Source organism: Schistocerca piceifrons, chromosome 7 (assembly GCF_021461385.2).
Source record: "Schistocerca piceifrons isolate TAMUIC-IGC-003096 chromosome 7, iqSchPice1.1, whole genome shotgun sequence".
Taxonomy (NCBI): Eukaryota; Metazoa; Arthropoda; class Insecta; order Orthoptera; family Acrididae; genus Schistocerca; species Schistocerca piceifrons.
Window position 1 is genome coordinate 481,555,283 of NC_060144.1, and position 21,210 is coordinate 481,576,492.

At 42.8% G+C, this 21,210-nt stretch overlaps 1 protein-coding gene across 2 annotated transcripts in view; it reads right to left on the minus strand.

The window, feature by feature from the left end:
- The window catches only part of LOC124804749 (cytoplasmic FMR1-interacting protein), a 143,335-nt gene extending 122,788 nt beyond the window's left edge, over positions 1–20,547 (minus strand). For both annotated transcript variants that reach the window (XM_047265053.1, XM_047265051.1), the window contains exons 1-2: positions 20,425–20,547; positions 3,454–3,691 (exon numbers count right to left, since the gene is read on the minus strand). In XM_047265053.1, the coding sequence (XP_047121009.1) occupies positions 3,454–3,663 (210 nt within the window). In that variant the 5' untranslated portion in view covers positions 3,664–3,691; positions 20,425–20,547. The remainder of the gene's footprint in view (positions 1–3,453; positions 3,692–20,424) is intronic.
- Between the last annotated feature and the right edge of the window lie 663 nt (positions 20,548–21,210).

Sequence of the window (21,210 nt, forward strand, 5' to 3'; positions counted from 1 at the left end):
CATTAGCCTTCCGCAATTATGTGAATGTCTTTTAATTCACTTGATAGCTCTTGGCCACAGAAATCCATTTTGTTTTCATTTGACGTGAGAGCAATAACCAAAGAGAAAACAGTAAAATCACTAAATGTAAACACGGGTCACGTGGAGACTACACAATTCCTCACTATAAATCAGACTGCTCTGCTCATCAGCCTTGGATCTGCGATATTTCCGAACCGGGGCAATACTAAGGTAGTGGTGCCCCCCCCCCCCCCCCCCCTCGAGCGTTTAAGATACGGCGTCAAAAATTTTAAAAATCAAATTTTCAAAAATATGTCCATTTTGCAGCGCACATCTTCCTGAAGAATCTGATGCATAAAACATATATGTTCGAGGAAATGTAAGACATGTTATTCGGTATTAAGTGTGTCAGAGTGTAGTGCCACCCAACTTCACACAGCATTCTTCTACCACACACCACTGTATGTCGCCCCATGGAATTGAAACATGTATATTTTGTACTGGATGCCATCAAACTACATTCAGGACAGTGTAAATTAAAATGTCCTGTGGTGCCTCTCCTGCTTCCAGTCGCCCGGTTTGACGTTCGGCCCCTCGTTTTTAAAAATAAACTCTTCAGAAAATTTGCACTCTTTATTGCCTGTTAGTTAATAACTTTCTGTTTTGGGTGACATAAAATTAAATATAGGATACATAAAACCAGGAAAGACAAGAGACAAGCAATAGAGCACACTTTTCTTCAATTCTTAGCTCCTAGCATTGTTTTTTTCTCTAATCTTGCAACAGCTTTACATGGTGTGTTTTCGTTTCTGCAAAGTTCGTCAAACGTTATGCTACATGAAAAATCAAAATATCGTAGTCTAATACCGCGTAAGCCGTTAATACAAATAGTACCCAAGACTGGTGTGGTTCCCTGATCTGATTATGTATATTTTGTCACTGTCTGCTAGATAAAACAAAACAGACCTTTCTAAACACTGCAGAAATCGTAACACACACCAAATAAACGAGACTGTTTTGGCACAAATGGTCATTTTTATAACATGACAGAATATAATCCACAAAGACCAACATAAAATTCCTATTAGGCCTACTACAAGCAAAAAGCTTTATGTTAAAAAATAGTTTAACATTTCATTCATATGCTCCAGTTTCTTGAGCATGAGATCGAAAAACAGTAGTATGAATGAATTTTATCCATAGTGGACGTTATAGTATGAGATTTTTATATAAATTTGGAATCGTCATATTCTTCCCTAATTTGTGTGATGTCCCCATTTCTTCTCCTTCCTCGTTCTAACAATCTTGTCATGACTAATTCTGAAACTATTCCTGCCTTTGTCAAAACTTATCTGACGGTTAATTTCACTAGCCCTGCCAGAATCACCGGTTTAGTTATCCCTGATTATTCTCTGGTTAGGCGTTGTTAGAATGTTCGTATAAACCATTTTCCGCACTACTTCCAGAATAGAACTTAAGCGGCTGCTAGATGGGGACTGTACAACTGACCCTTACTAGTGTAGCGATCTGGCCAAAAATTTTCTGACAAAATTTCATTTTCCTGGATACACCGAGAAGATAATACCTAATCTTTCTTACCTGTTATTCATGTTAGTCATTTATTTCCACTCTAGTAGTCTGAATCTATGGGTTTCCCTAGTAATTATGACAATGCTGATCATTCGCAAACCCAAACAACAACATAATCAGACAGCGATTGGCGTTCAATCATTCAGCTTTACTCCGCTCAGTTTGTGTAGCACGGTCCCCTTTTGCCTGCAGGAAAGTTTATTTCCCGATGCGACGGTCATTCCCCTGACAGAGACATCATGTACACTATGCATGCATTCAAAAATAAACTTGTGTGTGTTTTTTTTTTTTTTTTTTTTTTGGGACCAAACTGCTGATGTCATCAGTCCCTAGGCTTACACACTACTTAATCTAACTTAAACTAACTTACGCTAAGGACAACACATACACCCATGCCCGAGGGAGGATTTGAACCTCCGACGGGGGGAGCCACGCAAACCATGACAAGTCGCCTCAGACTGCACAGCTACCCCACGCGGCTTATGATTCATTCAGAAATCAACTTACAGAGAGTGTTCAAAAACCAACAGGGACGTGCATCAAAATTATATAAGTAATCAATATACCAACGTGCGCTGAATGCTGGGCACATCATGAAACAAGATTTTTCTCCTCAAGAATTTGCTCCCCCTCCCCCCCCTTCCCCTCTCTCCATCATGGATCTGGTCCCGCTGTGCATGCGTGAATCTGGCAGCTTGGGCACAGCAGTAAAATTTTTCCTGGTTGCATCTAGCTGCTTGCAGCAACTGCTTACACAGCCAACAGCCACACTTCTGTAGCCAGAAACAGGAGAAGGCACTACTCATACGCCACTCAACTGCAACTGCGCATGTGCATGAGCCCACTCGTAACTGCTAAATCAAATCTAATGTACACAGTTTTGACGTCACACTCATCGGAGGCAATTTGTTGTTATGAAGCATTTCATAGTCTTCCTAAAGCCTTTGACACATTTTGCTGTTGGCAAACGCTTGTATGAGCACTGTGTCTTGTTGTTGTATATGGCACATTTCCTTTGCAATTTATGTTTTATTTTCATTTTGTTTTCTCATTCACGTTTTATTGTTGCAGTATTATTCTGCAATAGCGGGATACAGTAATATCCTTTTGTTAAGTATCGATTCTTACCAGTCAAAAATACAGAAATTTAACTGAAAACTAAAAGAACGAAAAATTCCCGGGTTTTTCCTGGTTTTCTCCTGGATGAAAAAATTCCCAGGTTTTTCCTGGATCTCCCAGTTGTCCCAGGTCGTATACACCCTTATTTAAGAAAAAGGTTTGCATAGAGGCAGGACTTGGCACAAACCATATTAGTTGGCATAAATTTTCATAATCTACCACATACATCATTCCAATATGGAAATAATCAAGGACCTTAACTTCAAAGCTTCTTGGACAATGCATCACATGTTGTTATGGAAATTCAGTTTCCACGACAACTTCTGTTGAAATGCCTGAAAACCATTCAAAAAGTTACACTGGGAAAGCCTTTAACAGCAGAGTGGGTTTCTTTTTCTGTTGCCTCTTCTTTGACCAAGACCACCTTTTCAGAATAATTATTATGATCACTAGTTCACCCAGTATTGTTAGATACAGAGCAACATTCCTGGTCATACAGGAATGGGACAAGGCCACAGGAGAAGGCAACTGCCCCAGTAGTCATCTTTTAAGGTCATAGGACTTTGTAAAAAATCTAAACCTGAATAGCCAGCTGGGCATTTGAAATCCATTCCTCCAGTGCCTTGAATACTGGTTCAACTAGTTTAGCTACATTGTACTTTCGGTTGTATTTATATACAGGTTACAAATTATTCACTATTGAAATGATATAATAAATATTTCTTGAAGCATTTCTTGACTTACAAGACTTGCATGAACTGTTGCTTCTTCGATGTATTTTGCTATTCCTGTAACAAATCCATTACGATCTTCAAAGTTTGTATCAAAATTTGCTTGGTATAAAACAGAGCATGGTTGAGCTTCGATGCACGGTTGCTCATCAGGCAATGTCAATTCATCAAGAACGTCCACATTAGACAGAGCATCTGCAAGAGTCACTTTCTCAGTTGCCATTTTCGTCCTAAAATTTGAGTATGTTCACCTGAAATAAAAATTCACACAGCTGTGTAAAAAGTTTCATTAACTACTAAATTAACTGCAGTATCTGGTACAGAAACCAGACTCATCATATATAGAGAACTGAACACTGGGACTGACTGCTTCATCTTAACAAGAAATACATTTAATGATCTTACAATTATTATCTAATAACTGTGTTACTAATGAAACAAGTTGTCAAAGATGTTTATATGGTAATTACAGAGAACATTGTTATGCAAATATCTTCAGAATATATGTAACATACTTATGAGGTATTCCATGCATGTGTGAAGATCATGTTGATGTACTGACCACACTACCTGGTGAAAGCACCCTATTTGGTTGAACTGCGGGACTTGATAGTCCAATAGAGTTGCTTTGGTGATAGGCATGCTCTGTCATCTTTGATTAGAGCAGGAGGATAGGATTCCACTCATTATCCAGCTGGTAGCTACTGTCGCGGTTCATTAAGTTTTCTGCTGTGTATTTCCGTGAATTCTTTAGTAATGGAGTACCAAAAAGACATCTGCAGCTCGTGGTCTTGCAGTAGCGTTTTCGCTTCCTGCGCACGGGATCCCAGGTACGATTCCCGGCAGGGTCAGGGATTTTCCCTGCATCGAGATGACTGGGTGTTGTTGTGTCATCTTCATCATCATCAATCATACCCATTATGGTCAGAGGAAGGCAATGGCAAACCACCTCCACTAGGACCTTGCCTGGTAGTCAGTGGGGTTCTCCTGCATCGTCCCCTACACTGCTTGGAGTATGGGACCACCTCATCACCATCACCGTCACCACCACCACCACCACCACCAAAAAGATATTGCTGTGGCCGTAATTATTGTTTTATCACACTCCACTGAATAACTAGCGGAGATACAATGTTTTGGAATAGCCAATTTGCTTGGTTTCAAAAGGCAAGTGCAGTGGTCTGGCCTATGTAAGACACTAGCAAACCCAGCAATGCTTTGCAATTGCTGAATATGTATGGAAATTGGGTACACATCCTTGACTCCCCTCCCGTCCCCCCTTCCTCTCTGTTTGTCTTCTCCCCCCCCCCCCCCTTTTCTCTGTACATTAACTTTTCCACCCTATCTCGATCCATCTCCACCTTCCCCCTCTTTCCGTCTGGTTCCTCCTTCCCCTCTCTGCGTCCATTTCTCCCTCCCCCCCCCCCCTTTATCCATCTCCTCTTTTTCCCTCTCTCTGACCTTTATTCAAAATGAAACCTTGATTGGGAATTGAAATCACTCAAAATGAATGAGTAAATTGGTTGGGATTATTGGTATATAAGAGTATGAGAGAGGCCTTTCCAGCAGTTAGATCTGTGGGGGTAGTAGCTTCAATGACAGTATTCCACATAGTTTTAATAAGCAAATGGTTAGGATCACAAAGTTTTGGACAATCCGTATTCTTCAGCAGTATTTTAATCAAAGCCATAAATTAAATTTGCCTGTTTTCTGTAAAACCAATGCCAAAAAAGAAAACAAAACACCACACTGTTGTATGTAAAATATTTTTAAAATTTATATATAAGGACGAAATATAAACATGGGAGAAACAGTTTGTCTAATGGTTTACATGCCCTGCTACTGTAATTAAAACTGATGTAAGAAAGAAAACGAAACTGCACATTTTCACAGCACAGCATAGCATAGCAATTTCTTTCTCACAATCGGTTTTAACAGAAAACCTCTACACTGCCATTTAAAGTAATATGTCTGTCTGAATCCTAATTACTGACTTGTGTAAAGATCTGAAGTAAATAAAATGTTTATTAGAGCATCATGTAAAAATTTGAAATAAATTACTCAATCACATTTCAAGATTTTTTGGTAACAACATTAAAGATGGACTTGTCTTTATATAGTAGTATAGATATCACACTGGCAGGGTATTTTGTGAATTCCAGATTCTCACAGTACACTGTCCTTCAACAGGTCAGCATACTTAGATGGTGGCCAGAAAACCACTTTCACCTGAAAATTACTGCTGCCCCCCTTCTACAAGACCGCAACCTGCAACAAACTCATATCCCAACGGTGGCCACACTTAAGGCTTCATTGCTGCAAAAGATACAGGGCATCTGCAATCCAAACACCAATCTGTACTCATCTCTTATTTTGGTAAATGTTCCAGACAACAACATGCAGACTTGTTGTCCTCAGATTCTATGCCACCCTGCACAAAGGGCACCCTGGCTGCTACCAACCACATGTGCTTCCATGACCATTACGCCGTAATTGTGGGCACTATTTTCCTACATGATGTCACATGACCGCTAGCATATCGCACTGTATCCATGCACTATAACGGTATTTATGTCGGTGCACAACCATGGAATGGCAGTTCAGTCTTAGCTAGCACACCAGTGATTCCTGTGAGTTCTCTATACCAGGTGCCAAATACATGAGTTGTCCATCAGAGCTCTCCCTAAGGAAACATTGCTGGACAGTTGGTGTCGTCTCTAACTTCTAATCCCTATCAAGCTTAGGTCAGTGTCTTTACTTTTCCAGATTGGTTGGTTGGTTTAAAAGAGGGGGAGACGAGGGGGGGGGGGGGGGGGGACGGACGGACGAAACTGCTAGATCATCAGTCCCTCGTTCCGATTACAATAATTCCACAAGGGTGGGAGTAAAATAATCGAGACATACAAAACACAGCTGGAAGAAAGGAGAAAACCACAAGAATGACATAAGGGCAACAAACAGTAAACTGGACAAAATCGGCCAAGAAAACCACAGAGAGACGCAGGACACATGTAGAAGAGATCAAAACAAGAGAGCAGATTACCATGGCAGGGTGATAATGAGAATAAAAAGGAGAAGACAGCCACTCTGCAACACATTAAAACTTCCACCCTAAAAACCCTACAGAGGAGGACACAGAGGGACAAAGGACATGTACTAAAACTTAGGTCATTTGATAAAACCCACCCTCACAAATAAAACATAAAACTAAAGCTGCTGTTGAGGCACTGTCGCACAGCACTAAAGGTAGGGTGCTGGGAAAGTTAGAAGTCCACAGCAAGAGTGGCGGAAAGTGGGCAGTCCAGCAAGAGGTTGATGACCATCTTTTGTGAGCTACAGTGACACCGAGGTGGGTCCTCATGACGGAGGAGGTAACAGTGCGTTAGCCACGTATGTCCAATGCGGAGCCAGCAGAGGACAACTGATTCCTTGCGAGAGGACTGCATGGAAATTTTTACACATTCGTAGTCTCCTCAATGACACACAGTTTGTTGTGCATACTGTTATGCCATTCCGTCTCCCACAGCCGAAAAAACCCCTGCGGCATAAGAAAGAACGCAGGTCAGTTACGGGGATGCCCATCTCCAGAAGCGGTTTACACATAGCCTGTTTGGCCAGCCAGTTGGCAAGTTCATTGCCTGGGATTCCGATGTGTCCTGGCGAGGATAGCACTGGTCGATCGCTTGTAGGCTGCTCAAGGAATCAGTACACAGGAGAAATGACTCGCCAGGGCATGAGCAGATGAGCTCAAGAGCACAAGATATGGCCCCCAGATCTGCAGTGAAAACACTGCAGGCATCTGACAAGGAGTGCTGTTCATTATTTCCTCCATCAACATATGCAAAGCCTACGTGACCATCAGCCATCGGTGTAAACCACTCCATGGGCCCGGTACAATTTGAGAATCGAGAGGAAGTGATAGCGGAGAGCCGCAGGGTTAACGGAGTCCTTAGGGCCATGCAAATGGTCCAGAAGAATCCGCAGCCTAGGTGTACACCATGGAAGTGAACATGAATGGACCTCGAGGAGAGGTGGTAATGGGAAGGACTCCAGTTCAGACAGAAGGGACCGGACGCAAACTACAATCGTAATCCCTGACTTGGGCCGCCAATGCGGGAGATGAACCGCCGTGGTTGGGAAAAGAAGATGGTAATGTGGATGCACAGGAGAACTACTAATGTGTGCAACATAATTGGAGAACAGTTGTGCATGCCTAACCTTCAATGGAGGGACTCCGGCCTCCACCAGGACTCGTTCTAAAATCTCCCGTCGCTAGGCAAACACCACAGTGGGCACTGGGTCAAGTAAATGCAATGCTGAGGGTGCTGCTGAAGCATAAACCAGACTCCCATAGTCAAGGCGATATTGAACAAGGGCTCTGTAAAGCTGCAGCAGCGTAGAGCGATCAACACCCCAGTTGGTGTTGCTCAGGCAGCGGAGGGCATTGAGGTGCTGCCAGCACTTCCGCTTAAGCTGACGAAGGGAGTTAGCCGAGTCAATCGGGCATTGAAAAGCAGTCCTAGGAATCGATATGTCTCCACTACAGTGAGTGGATCATCATTAAGGTAAAGCTCTGGTTCCGAATGAATGGTGCGACACCAACAGAAATGCATGACACACGACTTCGCAGCTGAAAACTGGAAGCCGTGAGCTAGAGCCCATGACTGGGCCTTGTGAATGGCTCCCTGTAGGTGCCACTCAGCAACACCAGTACTGGAGGAGCAGCACAAAATGCATAAGTCATCCGCATACAGAGAACGTGAGACTGATGGCCCTACAGCTGCTGCTAGACCTTTAATAGCCACTAAAAATAGAGACACACTCAATATGGAACCATGTGGAACACCATTTTCATGAATACGGGGGGAGAGGGAGGGGAGGGGGAGGGGAACTCTGGGAGGCACCGACTTGGACACGGAAAATACGAAACGACAGGAAGTTTTGGGTAAAAATCATGAGCGGGGCCACACAGACCCCACTCATACAATGTGGCAGGGATACAATGTCTCCAGGTCGTGTTATACGCTTTACGTAAGTCAAAAAAGATGGGAACCAGATGTTGGTGTCTGGAAAAGGGTGTTCGGATGGCAGACTCGAGGGACACAAAATTATCAGTGGTACAGCAAACCTGGCTGAAGCTGCCCTGGCATGGAGCCAGTAGGCCAGGTGACTCCAGGATCCAACCCAACCGCCAACACACCATATGTTCCAGCAGCTTGCAAAGAAAGTCGGTGAGGCTGATCGGCAGATAGCTATCCACATCAAGTGGGTTTTGACTGGGTTTGAACACTGGAATGATGGTGCTCTCCCGCCACTGCGATGGAAAGACACCATCGGACCAGATCCAGTTGAAGACGACGAGGAAATGTCGCTTGTAGTCAGATGAGAGATGTTTAATCATCTGACTGTGGATCCGATCTGGCCCAGGAGCTGTGTCGGGGCAATGTGCAAGGTTGCTGAGGAGCTCCCACTCTGTAACTGGGGCGTTATAAGGTTCAAGATGTCTGATCTTCGTCCAGGCTTGGGAAAGTGACGTATGGCATCCAATGGTCGACACAAACCTCTCCCAAAAACCTGTTTCCGTTGTTTTATAAGCTGGCGAATGCAGGCACGGAGCCACTTAAAGGCTATTAGGTGTTCTAGGGAAGGGTGCCGTTTATGTCACTGTAGAGCTCACTGACGCTCTTTAATTGCCTCAGCAACTTCTGGCGACCACCAAGGGAGCTCTTTATTTGCCTCAGCAGCTTCTGGCGACCACCAAGGGCCAGTCTTTCTCTGGGGGTACCCTAAAGAATGAGGGATCGCGTTTTCCACCACAGAAACGAGCAGTGTAGTGACCTGCTCAGTGACAACATCGATGGTACCATGTGGGGGAGATTCAGCAGTGACAGCAGAGGTGAAGGCTTCCCAGTCTGCCTGGTTTAAAGCCCATCCGGGTAGGCGCCCATGGACAGGACGCCAGGGGAGTGACAGAAAGACGGGGAAGTGGTCACTACCACACTGGTAGTCATGTACTCTCCAGTGGGTAGACGGGAGAAGGCTAGGGCTGCAACCCGAGGGATCAAAGGCTGAATATGTACCATGTGCCACACTGAAGTGTGTGGGGGCATCTGTATTTAAGAGGCAAAGGTCGAGTTCTGACAGTAAATTTTCAACCTCCCTACCTTGGCCAGTAAGCATGGCACCACCCCTCAAGGGGTTATGCGCGTTAAAATCTACCAAAAGTCGGAAAGGTTTAGGGGGTTGATCAATCCGTGCAGCCAATATGTTCAGGGGTACTGCGCCATCTGGAGGAAGATATATATTGCAGACACTTATTTCCTGTGTAGTCCTTATCCTGACAGCCACAGCTTCAAGAGGGGTTTCAAGGGGCACAGGTTCGCTACATACTGAGTTCAGGACATAGACACTAACTCCACCTGACACTCCATTATAGTCGCTACGGTTCCTGTAATACGTCGGGAACCAGCTTTCCTGGAGAGCAATGCAGAAAGCAGGTGTAATGCTTAACAGTTGCCATAGCTCAGCCAAGTGGTGGAAAAAACTGCCGCAATTCCACTGGAGGATTATGTGATTATGAGACTGGGAAGGCATGAAACAATGAGGCATTCTACGCCTCAGGGTCACCTGCTGTCACCAGATGAGTACCTGTGTGATCGACATCCATTGTGTCTGAGTGCCCAGCGAGATCTAGGTCCTCGGAGGACACCAGAATCTCCACCTCATCCTCAGACACACAGCTTGTAGGGAGTGGGGGTGTGGTTGCACCGCAGTGCCTTGGTTCTTGGGAGTCTATTTCTTTTTAGGTTTCTCTCGCTGCTCCTTAGGTTTGTCCAGCCAGTAGGGCTTCACTGATTCAGTCTCAGGGACTGGGGAGGACCATAAAGCCCTTCGACCAGCTAACTGTGGTTGCTTCAGCCACTCGCAGGTGTCAGCTTTGCCACTGGTAGGAACCTGGGAAGGGAGTGACACAAGGGATCCCTTCCTGGTGAGAGGAACCAAAGGAGACTTATGCTTCTCCTGCTGAGAAGTGGGGACTGATGGCCCCAAGTGGTTGGCGGGGGGGGGGGGGGGGGGGGGGGGAGTTTGCTCCTGAAGTAGGTTGTGCAGGAGCAACAGAAAGGAAAGTGCCCCCCACCATCAAGTGGGCAGGTGGAGTCTGACGGCTCTGAGAGCCAAATGTACACAGTGGAACGGAAGATGGTAGAACTGTTATCACAGTGGTGATGTAGACAGACGTCATAAGCACAGGATGTAGTCACTCATATTTTCTCTTAGCCTCACTGTAGGTCAATCGATCCAGGGTCTTGTATTCCATTATTTTTCTTTCTTTCAGGAGAATCCTGCAGTCTGGCAAGCAATGCAAATGGTGCTCTCTGCAGTTGACACAGGTGGGAGGTGGGGCACAGGGAGTATTGGGTTATGAAGGACATCCACAATCCTGACAGGGGACACTGGAAGTACAGCAGGAAGACATATACCCGAACTTCCAGCACTTAAATCACTGCATCGGGGGAGGAATATATGGCTTTATGTCACAGCGGTAGACCATCACCTTGACCTTCTCGGGTAATGTGTCACCCTCAAAGGACAAGATGAAGGCACCGGTGGCAACATGATTATCCCTTCAATCCTGGTGGATGCGCCAGATGAAATGGACACCTCGCCACTCTAAATTGGCGTGTAGCTCATCGCCAGACTGCAAAAGAAGGTCACTGTGAAATATGATACCCTGGACCATATTTAAGTTCTTATGGGGCATTATGGAAACAGAAACGTCCCCCAGCCTTTCACAGGCAAGTAGTGCCCGTAACTGGGTAGAGGATGCTGTTTTGATCAAGACTGACCCTGACCACATTTTGGACAAGCCCTCTACCTCCCAAAACTTGTCCTCTAAATGCTCCACAAAAAACTGAGATTTCATTGACAAGAAAGATTCCCCATCAACTCTCGTACATATGAGGTACCGGGGTGAATAAGCTTCACCCTCAGCCTGGTGTCCCTCCCATGGTGTGGCCAGGGAGGGGAATGATTCGGGGTCGTATTTCTTAGCATTGAAGTAAGACCTTTATCGCTTAGAGAGTGCTGATGTTTGACTACCAGCAAGAGATGGCGTACTTCACTCCATGGCGTGTCATTTGCCCTGTCACCCACTCCGACCATGGGGCCTCCCCATGGGCACAACCCAGCCGCAGCAAAGGCCACCTGGCAGGATGGCCATTGCCAGGAATCCCAATGCCCCAGGGTGACAGGCATCTACTCCTTGACATATGTGGGGAGTTAACGGTGCAGGCATCAGCAGTTCAATCCCCGTGTGGTCAGGGGGCTACAACCAGCAGTGTACATGGCGGCCCCACCACGATGGACTGGCTACTGTGCTGGATCTCAAGCTTAAATGAGCTAAGAAGTCCATTATCATCAACAGCACAGAAAGCGATACTGCACAGAGGATGGAGGAAAATGCACCCAGGAGGATGACCTCGCCCAACACCTGGAGAATGAGCAGAAGTGCAGATCCACGCCGATTAAGTATGCGACACTATGCACCATGTAAGGCGCCCTTCCCCAATTGGCTCGTTCTTCAGGAAAATTTTGAAAAATGGAGGTCAAACCCTACAGTGGACCATCACATAAAGGCCGAAACATATGAAGCTTCTTTTAGCCGGCTCTTACGACAGTCAGGAATACCTCGGGCCTATTCTCACTCCTGGCCCCACAGGGGGAACTTTTCCAGACTTTTGCATACGTCAAATAAGTAAATGTGGCATCCCTTTGGTGAGACCATTACTATTTGTGTTTTTAACTGTAGAAAATTCCAAGAGAATCTGGACTTTAACACTTTAGTTACTCACTTTTGGGCTTCAGTCCTTAATCATTATTTACCTTCCTTCAAAGTCCCAAATTAACTTTCATTTGTATGTAACTTAAAGCTTAATTAATGAGGCAAATGTTCTTGAATATTTAATAAACTTGTTCTACACTGTCTACTTGGGCAGTGTCTCACTGCAGCTCCATCAGTGCGGGAAATATCAACTGGGTAACAAGGATAAAAAATTTGTGAATGTTTTGCCCACCAGTGGTATTGGCTTCTTCATTTCATCCCATCATTAGGTGACATCTAGATGTTTTCACCAGCTCCAGCATTACCTCTCAAAGTTCTGTCTCTTATCCATCTCTTAACAGTTGGTGACAAGGATTCCTCCTGGCCCCAGTACTCCCCACCCTCCAAGTTTCGTCCCACATCAGTCAGTGACAAACATTTCTTTCTGTCCCCAGCGCCTTCACTAATCCAAGTTTCATCCCAGAACATTTGTCGACACAGTATTTTCTTAGTTTCTCATTCATCCCAAGAAAACGGTGTTTTTTTTATTTTTATTTTTTGTCCCACCATTAGCAACAGATTTTATGTTTCTCACACCATTTAGTGATGGAGGTAAACATTTTCATTGGTTCCAGCGTCACAGATCAAAAGTTTCATCCCACTGACAGGTGACAAGGAAATAGAACTTTTCATCAGCCCCAGTGCCGCCATTGACTTCTGCACCATTTTGAATATTTCATCCCATCAACTGGTGATGAGATAGAAGAATTTTGTATAGGCTCAACATCCTCCTTCTCCACCACCACCACCACCACCACCACTACCACATTTCAACATTTTGTCCTATCAACTGGCAATGAGTATGTTTCTCCTCAATGTAGAAACAACTTCTCAAGCACTGTCCTTGTACAATCTATTCCCTCCAGGCACAATAATCTTACACCCCAAATGCTCCCCACCCATCTAAGCTCTCCAGGCATAATGATCTTATATCCCCTGTGCTCCTGCATCAATCTATGCTCTCAAGCACAATCATCTTACATCCTAAGTGTTCCCTCACCCATTTAACCCCTCCAGGCACAATAATTTTTCACCCCAAATGTTCCCACACCCTTCTATGCCATCCTGGCACAACAATTCTACTTCTCAATTATTCCCGCACTCATTCATGCCTTCCTGACACAATACCTTTACTTTTCAGGTGTATCTGTGCTCTCATACATCCTCCAGGCACAGTTTCACTATCTTTTGGGTGCATTCACACCCACATCTGTTCCCCAGGTGCACTGTATCATGTTCTTTCCCTGTGCTCACACGCCACTCTCCACGCTCCAGGTGTTGTCATCACATTTCCATGGCATTCTTGCATCACTATCAGCCACCCAACGACAACATATCTCTTACCCTATGTGGTATCTCGCAGATTCGCTTCAGGTGGTCGCTCCTTGGCTGCTGCCAGTTTTGGCAGCCGCTCCAGGTCTGCTCACGCCACCGGTGGGTACAGGACCCAAGCCTCTGGACTTCTCTGATTCCACTTTCTCAGGGTCAATGCTGCAACAGCTCCTCGCCCTACACCTCCAGTTGGTGCCACCATCATTTTCTGAGGGGGGAGAAAGGAGGCTTGATTGTTACTTTTCACAAATATTACTCTGCCATCTCTTTCCTGGAGGAAGGGGTGCTGTGTCCCTCCTACAAGACAGCAGTCTGCAACGTATTCACAACCCACAGTTGGCCACATATCAGGTGCTGTTTGCCGCAACGGACACAAGCATCTGCAAGCCAAACAACAATCTGCACTCGTCTCGTACATTGGTAATGTTCCACACAACAACAACAACACACCAATTTCTTGTCCTGTGAGTGTCTGGCAGCTGCCACAAGAGGTGCCCAGTCCACTGCCAGCTGAGCACACTTCCACAACCATGGCATTATGATTGTGGACACTGTTTCCCTACAAAATGTCATGTGCCTAATAGCAGCTTGCACCATATCCGTGCTCCTCGACAGTACTTACGCCGACACACAAACACGGATCAGTAGTTCGAGCTCAGCTATTGAAACAGTTGTTCCTTCGAGTTCTCTTCGCCTCACACCAATCACAGTAGTGGTCCACCACAGCTCTCCCTAAAGAACCATCAGCAGACAGTTGCCATGCTATGTTTAACTGCTACACTCTACCGAGCTTAGGATAGTGAGTTTGCTTCTCCAGACTTGGACCTTAAGCGAACTAAGCACACACAGTCTCCATCTGCTGAGACCACAACTACTTGTGCTCTAACTCCAGAACATTCCAAGTGATTCTGGACTTGAACCTTTTCATTACTCACTTCGGCCTTTGAGCGCTTAATCTTTATTTGCCTTCCTTCTTGGAACTCAAAGTTCCAAATGAACTTCCATTTTTACATAACTGAAAACTCCACAAAGGAGACTTGTGTTCTTGAATACTTATAAAACTGATTTGGCCAGAGTTCTCATTATGCCTCAACTGATGCACACCATATCAATAATGGACGATTCTTGCTATTTTAAACAAAATGTTGCCAACAAACTGAAGAAAAGCTAGAGAGCTTGCTGGTGTGCTGTTCTCTTTATCCACTTCCAGATTGTTGGTTTTAACTGCTAGTGCCCTGTTAATCTGCCAAGTAGAATATATATCTTTCCTGAACACTCTCTTTAGATGGGTGAACTCTCTGTGCAACCTATCTGCATCCGAGATTGTGACCTCCGTATACTAGTCTTTCAAGCACATTCATCTATTGTGACGGGTGATGATGACTCAATGATTATAAATACGAATCAGTAAGAGTATCATTATCACAAGTCATTACCACAGATGATAACTACATAACATTGCACTGTCAATTTCACAGAATAAAAATGTGAACAAGCCAACTCTATTTGTATTAGGTACAGGACTTAATTTCATACCTACATCTAGGGCACAACCCACTTTTAGAAGTTTTATGAGTGGAAACTCCTCCTCAATGCAACAACTTAACTAACGCACATGTGGTGGCGTCTACAAAATCTCAAAGAGGTTCGTAACATTGTGGCACAAAGGCTAATAATAGTAATGAAACAACACTGTTCCCTCATAGTTTGTGTATTGATACAATGTACAGTCTAATAAGTGATTCTACCTATATGAAGATTGATTACAATCCTACAGGATGTGTGCAATGGAAGACTCGTGCACTCCTGAGTTCTTCCTCGTTACCTCAAGAGACCTTCAAAAGGTCAAGACTGCATGGTTGTGTAGCACCAATATTGTATGGCCTTCTTAAAATTCATAAAGAAAGTCTACCTTTACAGCCAATAGTAAGCAACATTGGTGTCCCAGTATTTGATGTAGCCAAATATCTTACTCCTTTGCTGAGATCATTGGTGAGCAAATTTTCACATTATATATGAAACTCCGCCGATTTTATCAACAGACTGGGGCTCTCTGTCTAAGTACGTCAGATTGTTTAGATAGCTTCGACATGGTATCTCTTTTTACAAAGTCCTTCCAGCAGATTCTTTGGCTATAATTGGTAACAAGTTTCAGGTGGACTAAACTGCTTTGTTTTGGCACAATCCTTCCTCAACCAGTTTTATGTTTAGCCATGAAAATTTTGAGCAGACTGATGGTTTCACTATGGGTAGTCCCCTGTGTGCCTTACCCTTTTATGGGAGGGCGATGAGAAGAGCGCATTTGAATCAGCAGCCCATAGACCAATTTGGTGATACTTTCATAGTGTGGCCTCATGGAGAAGATGAATTAATGGAGTTTTTACATCACCTCAACTTGATTCATAAGAACATCTGGTTAACTACAGAATTAGAGAAAGATAGCTGTCTGCCTTTCCTCGACATTTTGGTTAGGCAGAAGAAAGACTGCTCTCTGGGGCATTCAGTTTATCGTAATCCCTCTCATTCATATTTGTATTTACTATCATGGAGTTCTCATCAACCATCACAAACTATGAGTGTGCTTAAAACACTTGTACACAGAGCTCACATAGTCTCAGATGCAAAGAGATTGCACACAAAGCTTGCTCACCTCAAGATAGGGTTCAGGGGACACAGATATTCTATCCACAAGATTAACAAATCACTGATAGTTAAAACCAAGAACTGTGAAGTAGTTAAATAGGAGGGCACATGAGCAAAATCCCTAGCTTTTCCTCTGTTTGTCAGCAATATTTTGCGAAAATAGCAAGAGTCTTCCACAATTTTTAGGTGAAAGTGGATTTCTGCTGACTTTAATATTGTCAACCTGTTGGGATCAGTGAAGAACCATTTATTATTACGGAAGGGTGGAATTTACAAAATACCTTGTCATCAGTGTGGTATGGCTCATATAGGCCAGAATACACACCACAGAAGAACGCTGCACCAAACATCAGTGCTGTACTTGCCTTCTGCTATGAAGCAGGCTTGCTATTGTACCTCCACTGAAAATCCAGCAGAGTATGATAAAACAATAATTTTGGCTATGGCAACATCTTTCAAGTACTCCATTATTAAAGAATCCATGGAAATGTACATGACAGAAAATCTTATGGACCGTGACAGTGGCTACCAGTTGAATAATGCATAGAACCTCTGATCTCCTCATTTCCACAATTTGTTCTAGTCAAAGATGAGAGAATATGTGCCAATGGCCATAGCAACACTGTGAACAGCCGAGTTCCACCAGCGACAGCACTTTTGCTGGGTAGCGTGCTCAGTCTGTCACCATGATTTTGTTGCACGAGTGGGATACTCTCAGCGAACGACATGTTGCAAAATGGAGAATGTCTTTGTCAATCTTTGATGGCTCACCTGTTGATGACTGGTATGTGCCCAATTGAAATATCATGGAGTGTAGTATATGATGCCCAGCTGCAAGGCAAAATTTCTTCAAAAATCATTTTTGATGATGAAGGCAATACCATAATTACCAATAAGTTACCACTGCTACAGTTAAGCAAAGACTTTGACACAATTAAAGTGTACGAAAACAGTCAGGAAAAACACAGTAAGCCTTAACCTAAATCACACATGCACAGGTTAGCTGAACCTACTGATAGCAGATATCTGCTTCATCATGTGATGTAAAATATGGGCAAATCAGAAAATAACAGAACAGTGATAACTTTTTTTTTTGCGACTACACTATTTTTTAGAATACAGGTTGTGGTGACAGATTGCACTGTAGCATAGCCTAACATATACGTCATAATGAAAGGTAACTATTTTGTTGTCAGTTGGCAAAGCCAATGAATCTAAATACAAAATCTTAGTTGTGCTTAAGCATTCAATCTGTAGCTTAGCCCTAGTCTTAGGTTAGGTTGAAAAGTGACAGCTTGGTTACGTGTTGGCAAAGCAGTATCGAAGGTTTCAGTTAATCCCCACACAAATACAAATTTTTGGTGATGAATATAGAGAGCCTTCTACTAGAGAGATACAATCAAATTTTCTTATTTAGTGTTCTGGCCAATAGGCACGTTGGATAGAATGTAATGGTGTCCCATCTCCATATAAAAAGATAACAACCACCTCAGCTTTGGTGACAGACTGAAGGAGGTGACATCTGAAGGAGGATGAGATTAGTGTTTAACATCTCATCGACAACAAGCTCATTAGAGACGGAGCCCAAGCTCCGATTACGGAAGGATGGAGAAAGAAAGCAGCAGCTTGAGGGCACCATCCCAGCATTTGCCTTAAGCGACTTAGGGAAATCACGGAAAATGTAATTAAGAATGGCTGGACGAAAATGTAATTAAGGATGGCTGGACGCGAGTTTGAACTGTCATCCTTCCGAATGCTAGTCCAGTGTACTAATCACTGCGGTACCCTGCTCAGTACATTGCCTGAAGTCTAGATTTAGGTTTAAAACTTAAAATTTGACTGCGAATTGGTGAAGTCAATGAATGTGAATACAAAGTGAAATCTGATCTAACATACTGATCTGTAGCGTAACCCAGGGTAAACATCCACCATCAATAACATTTTCTTCATATTTAACACATCATTACGACAAAACCTGAACACTGATTTTCAACTGACTCAGTCATTTCCAATTTCAGCATGAAGCCCTCATGGTCAACATTTGCTCCATATTTAACTCACTTTTGTTTATAAATAATTAAAACCGCAAGGCAAATTCAAAAACACTATACATTATACACAAACTTTCAATGGGAATTCTGGTGCATATTATTTAAATACGTTGCACATCAAAATGAAAAATTCAAAAAGGAAGGCTACAAAGATCACTAGGTACCTCTTACAAGCAAGTCTTTCCTCAACATTAGCTCTCCAATTTTGCTTGTTCTCTGTCAGTCTTTTTGCTATGACATAACCTTTCTTAAGATCCACTTTGCCTATCAACTTACATATTTTCCTCCATCTTCTTTCTTTTTCTTTTGCCATTTCTTCCAAAGATCTTTTAATAAGCATTGTTTTCTTCGGCATTTCTCCTACTATCAAATTACCATATACCATAATACAGGTCTACCTCAATCAAGAATTCTACATACTAATTCTTTCCCTACACTGTCTGTGCAGATTCACATTTTCAGCTTCTCCATACCAAAATCTCAACGATCTCTACTCTCTGTTTATTTATGACACGAAAATATAAACCATTTAGTTTTATTTATTCACTAATTTTTAAATTTTTATCACTAAACTGTATGGTGTAAATTTATGTGGAGCCATTCCAACTTGGAAAAAAAAAAAAAAAAAACTAAAGTCGTAGCCTATCTATCCAATTCTAAAATTCTAACATAAAAAAACAGAAATTCATATAGGCCTATTGTATTCATTAACTTGAGTTGCTCTATATTACTGAAACACTCCTTGTAACATGAGTAACAAATCCACCCCCTGCCCAATAAAAAACTGCATGACACAAAACACTTGACCCAGTTTGTTCCTTGCTACAGGTTCAGTTTCCTAGAGCCGAATGGTCACATGGCCATCGCAATCCTGGCTTCTATTTATTTAGAAACATTTTATGTTGACACTAACTAATATGTTGAAATGATGGCAAAACGAATGTCACCTGCACTCTATGCCCAGATATATTAGCATCGGTGTGTAGCAGTACTTGCCTCCAAATAACTTACTGTGTACATGTAGGCATAACTCATTACAATTTTTTGGTGAAGCACACAAACAACTTTTATGTTATAGGAGAAAGCACTCAAAGAAATAAAAAATAGAAACAAAATGGATCACTGCTATCAATTATTTAAAGGGCTACAAATTTTAACTGTTCACTGAGAATATAAATTATTAAAATTCTTATGTAAATCCATCACTATGCAAGGAAAGCATTATACACAAAAGAAATGACTACTAGGTGTTGCAGCTAGGTTGTAAACACACATGATGAATTAAAAAAAAGTACACAACTGAGGAATTCAATTTTTCTGGTAAAATATCTACACAGTTTGAAAAGATACATCAATGAGCAGCTTTGAAGAAACTACTAATGAATATGTGCACAAGAAAAATTAATATTAGGATAAAGTTTATTCGAATAAAATACAGTAAGTACATTAGAAGATTTTTTTTAAAAAAAGAAAAAGCAGCAGTTAGTACCTACTGCACAGTTTCAACTCGTGCTATATTTAAACAATGTAATCAATTTCTTGTGCTGGCCGTGAAATAACCACATACAGCGCTGGTCCACTTTGCATATTTTGTTAGTGTGTAATATATAAAATTTATCTATTGTCTACACCTGTATCGTAGAAAAAATTGATGTGTAAAATTGATATAACTTATTTTATGTCAATCACAACGTGTACCATGCCCTGTCCACTGTTCGCATTTAATTCGAGTGTAATACTTTTGCAACGTTAAATACAAAGAGACAAATCAGTTGCGGTTGTTATTACTACTGCATCAGCTCGATTGTATACACACTAGTAATTTCTTTTTTAAAAAAAGTAAGCAAATAGACGTCTATTTGCTGTTGTTCAAATGTCAGCAGCGTGTGTAGCATTTCGATCTGGTACAATACTGTCAACAGTTACCACAACAAAGCAAACCAAAACATAAGTTGACAACTCTTGTATGCAAACAGCCAGTGCGCAGAGGTGGCTTTAATGGCATAACGATCTACGAACGGAGGACATAAGATGTGTATCCGATAAGGTCGGCTACAATGTTCACTAAATTTGGTACCTTCAAAGTTATTAAGCAACCACACCCAACACAACAATCGCTCACATCTTCCACGGCGTCGCCCACTCCCACTTTGCGCTAATACTCTGACAGTAGCATAGAGCATACAATTACAGTCCAAAGTTAATCGTGTGTGCATATCCTCCGACCATAGATACTGGCCCTATCTTCAGCGTTCCATCTGAGATCATTCGCTTGCATCGGCCGCCACACTGCAGTTGGGCAAAAAGTATCTATCAGTTTCTACCTTATTAATAACTAACGGAACGGTGATTTTCTGAACTACTTTCAACTGTGTGAATCGGTGGAATAAGAAAAGTGATTTAAGCACGGTTTCACTGGGGATTTACGATATGCTATACGACACGCGATGCTACTCACGATACGGCGCTGAAGCAACCCGCATTGATGGTGCACATAGCAAAGTAATTGAATAACCAGTTTACATAGGGATACGATACTGACACATATCTCTATCGTATTAACTGACGCAAGAGGGAGTGCTGGGTGCTCCACGCAATTTTGTTGTACAATATAAATTTCGTGTCTTCGAATGTACATCGAAAAAAACTGTTTCATGCCTTGAAGCAAAGCTACATCCGTCTTTCAACTCAGTTTCTTAGAAAACGCCAATTCAAACAGTTGACTTTGTTTGCGGATACGTTACGAGAGGTACTGTGGCTGCGCTCTTTTCAAAGATATATTTTGACTGAAGCACATGGCAGAGGCCATTTTGGATTCCATCAAGCTCGTATTCAGTGTCTTTTTTATATTATAACCACGTTA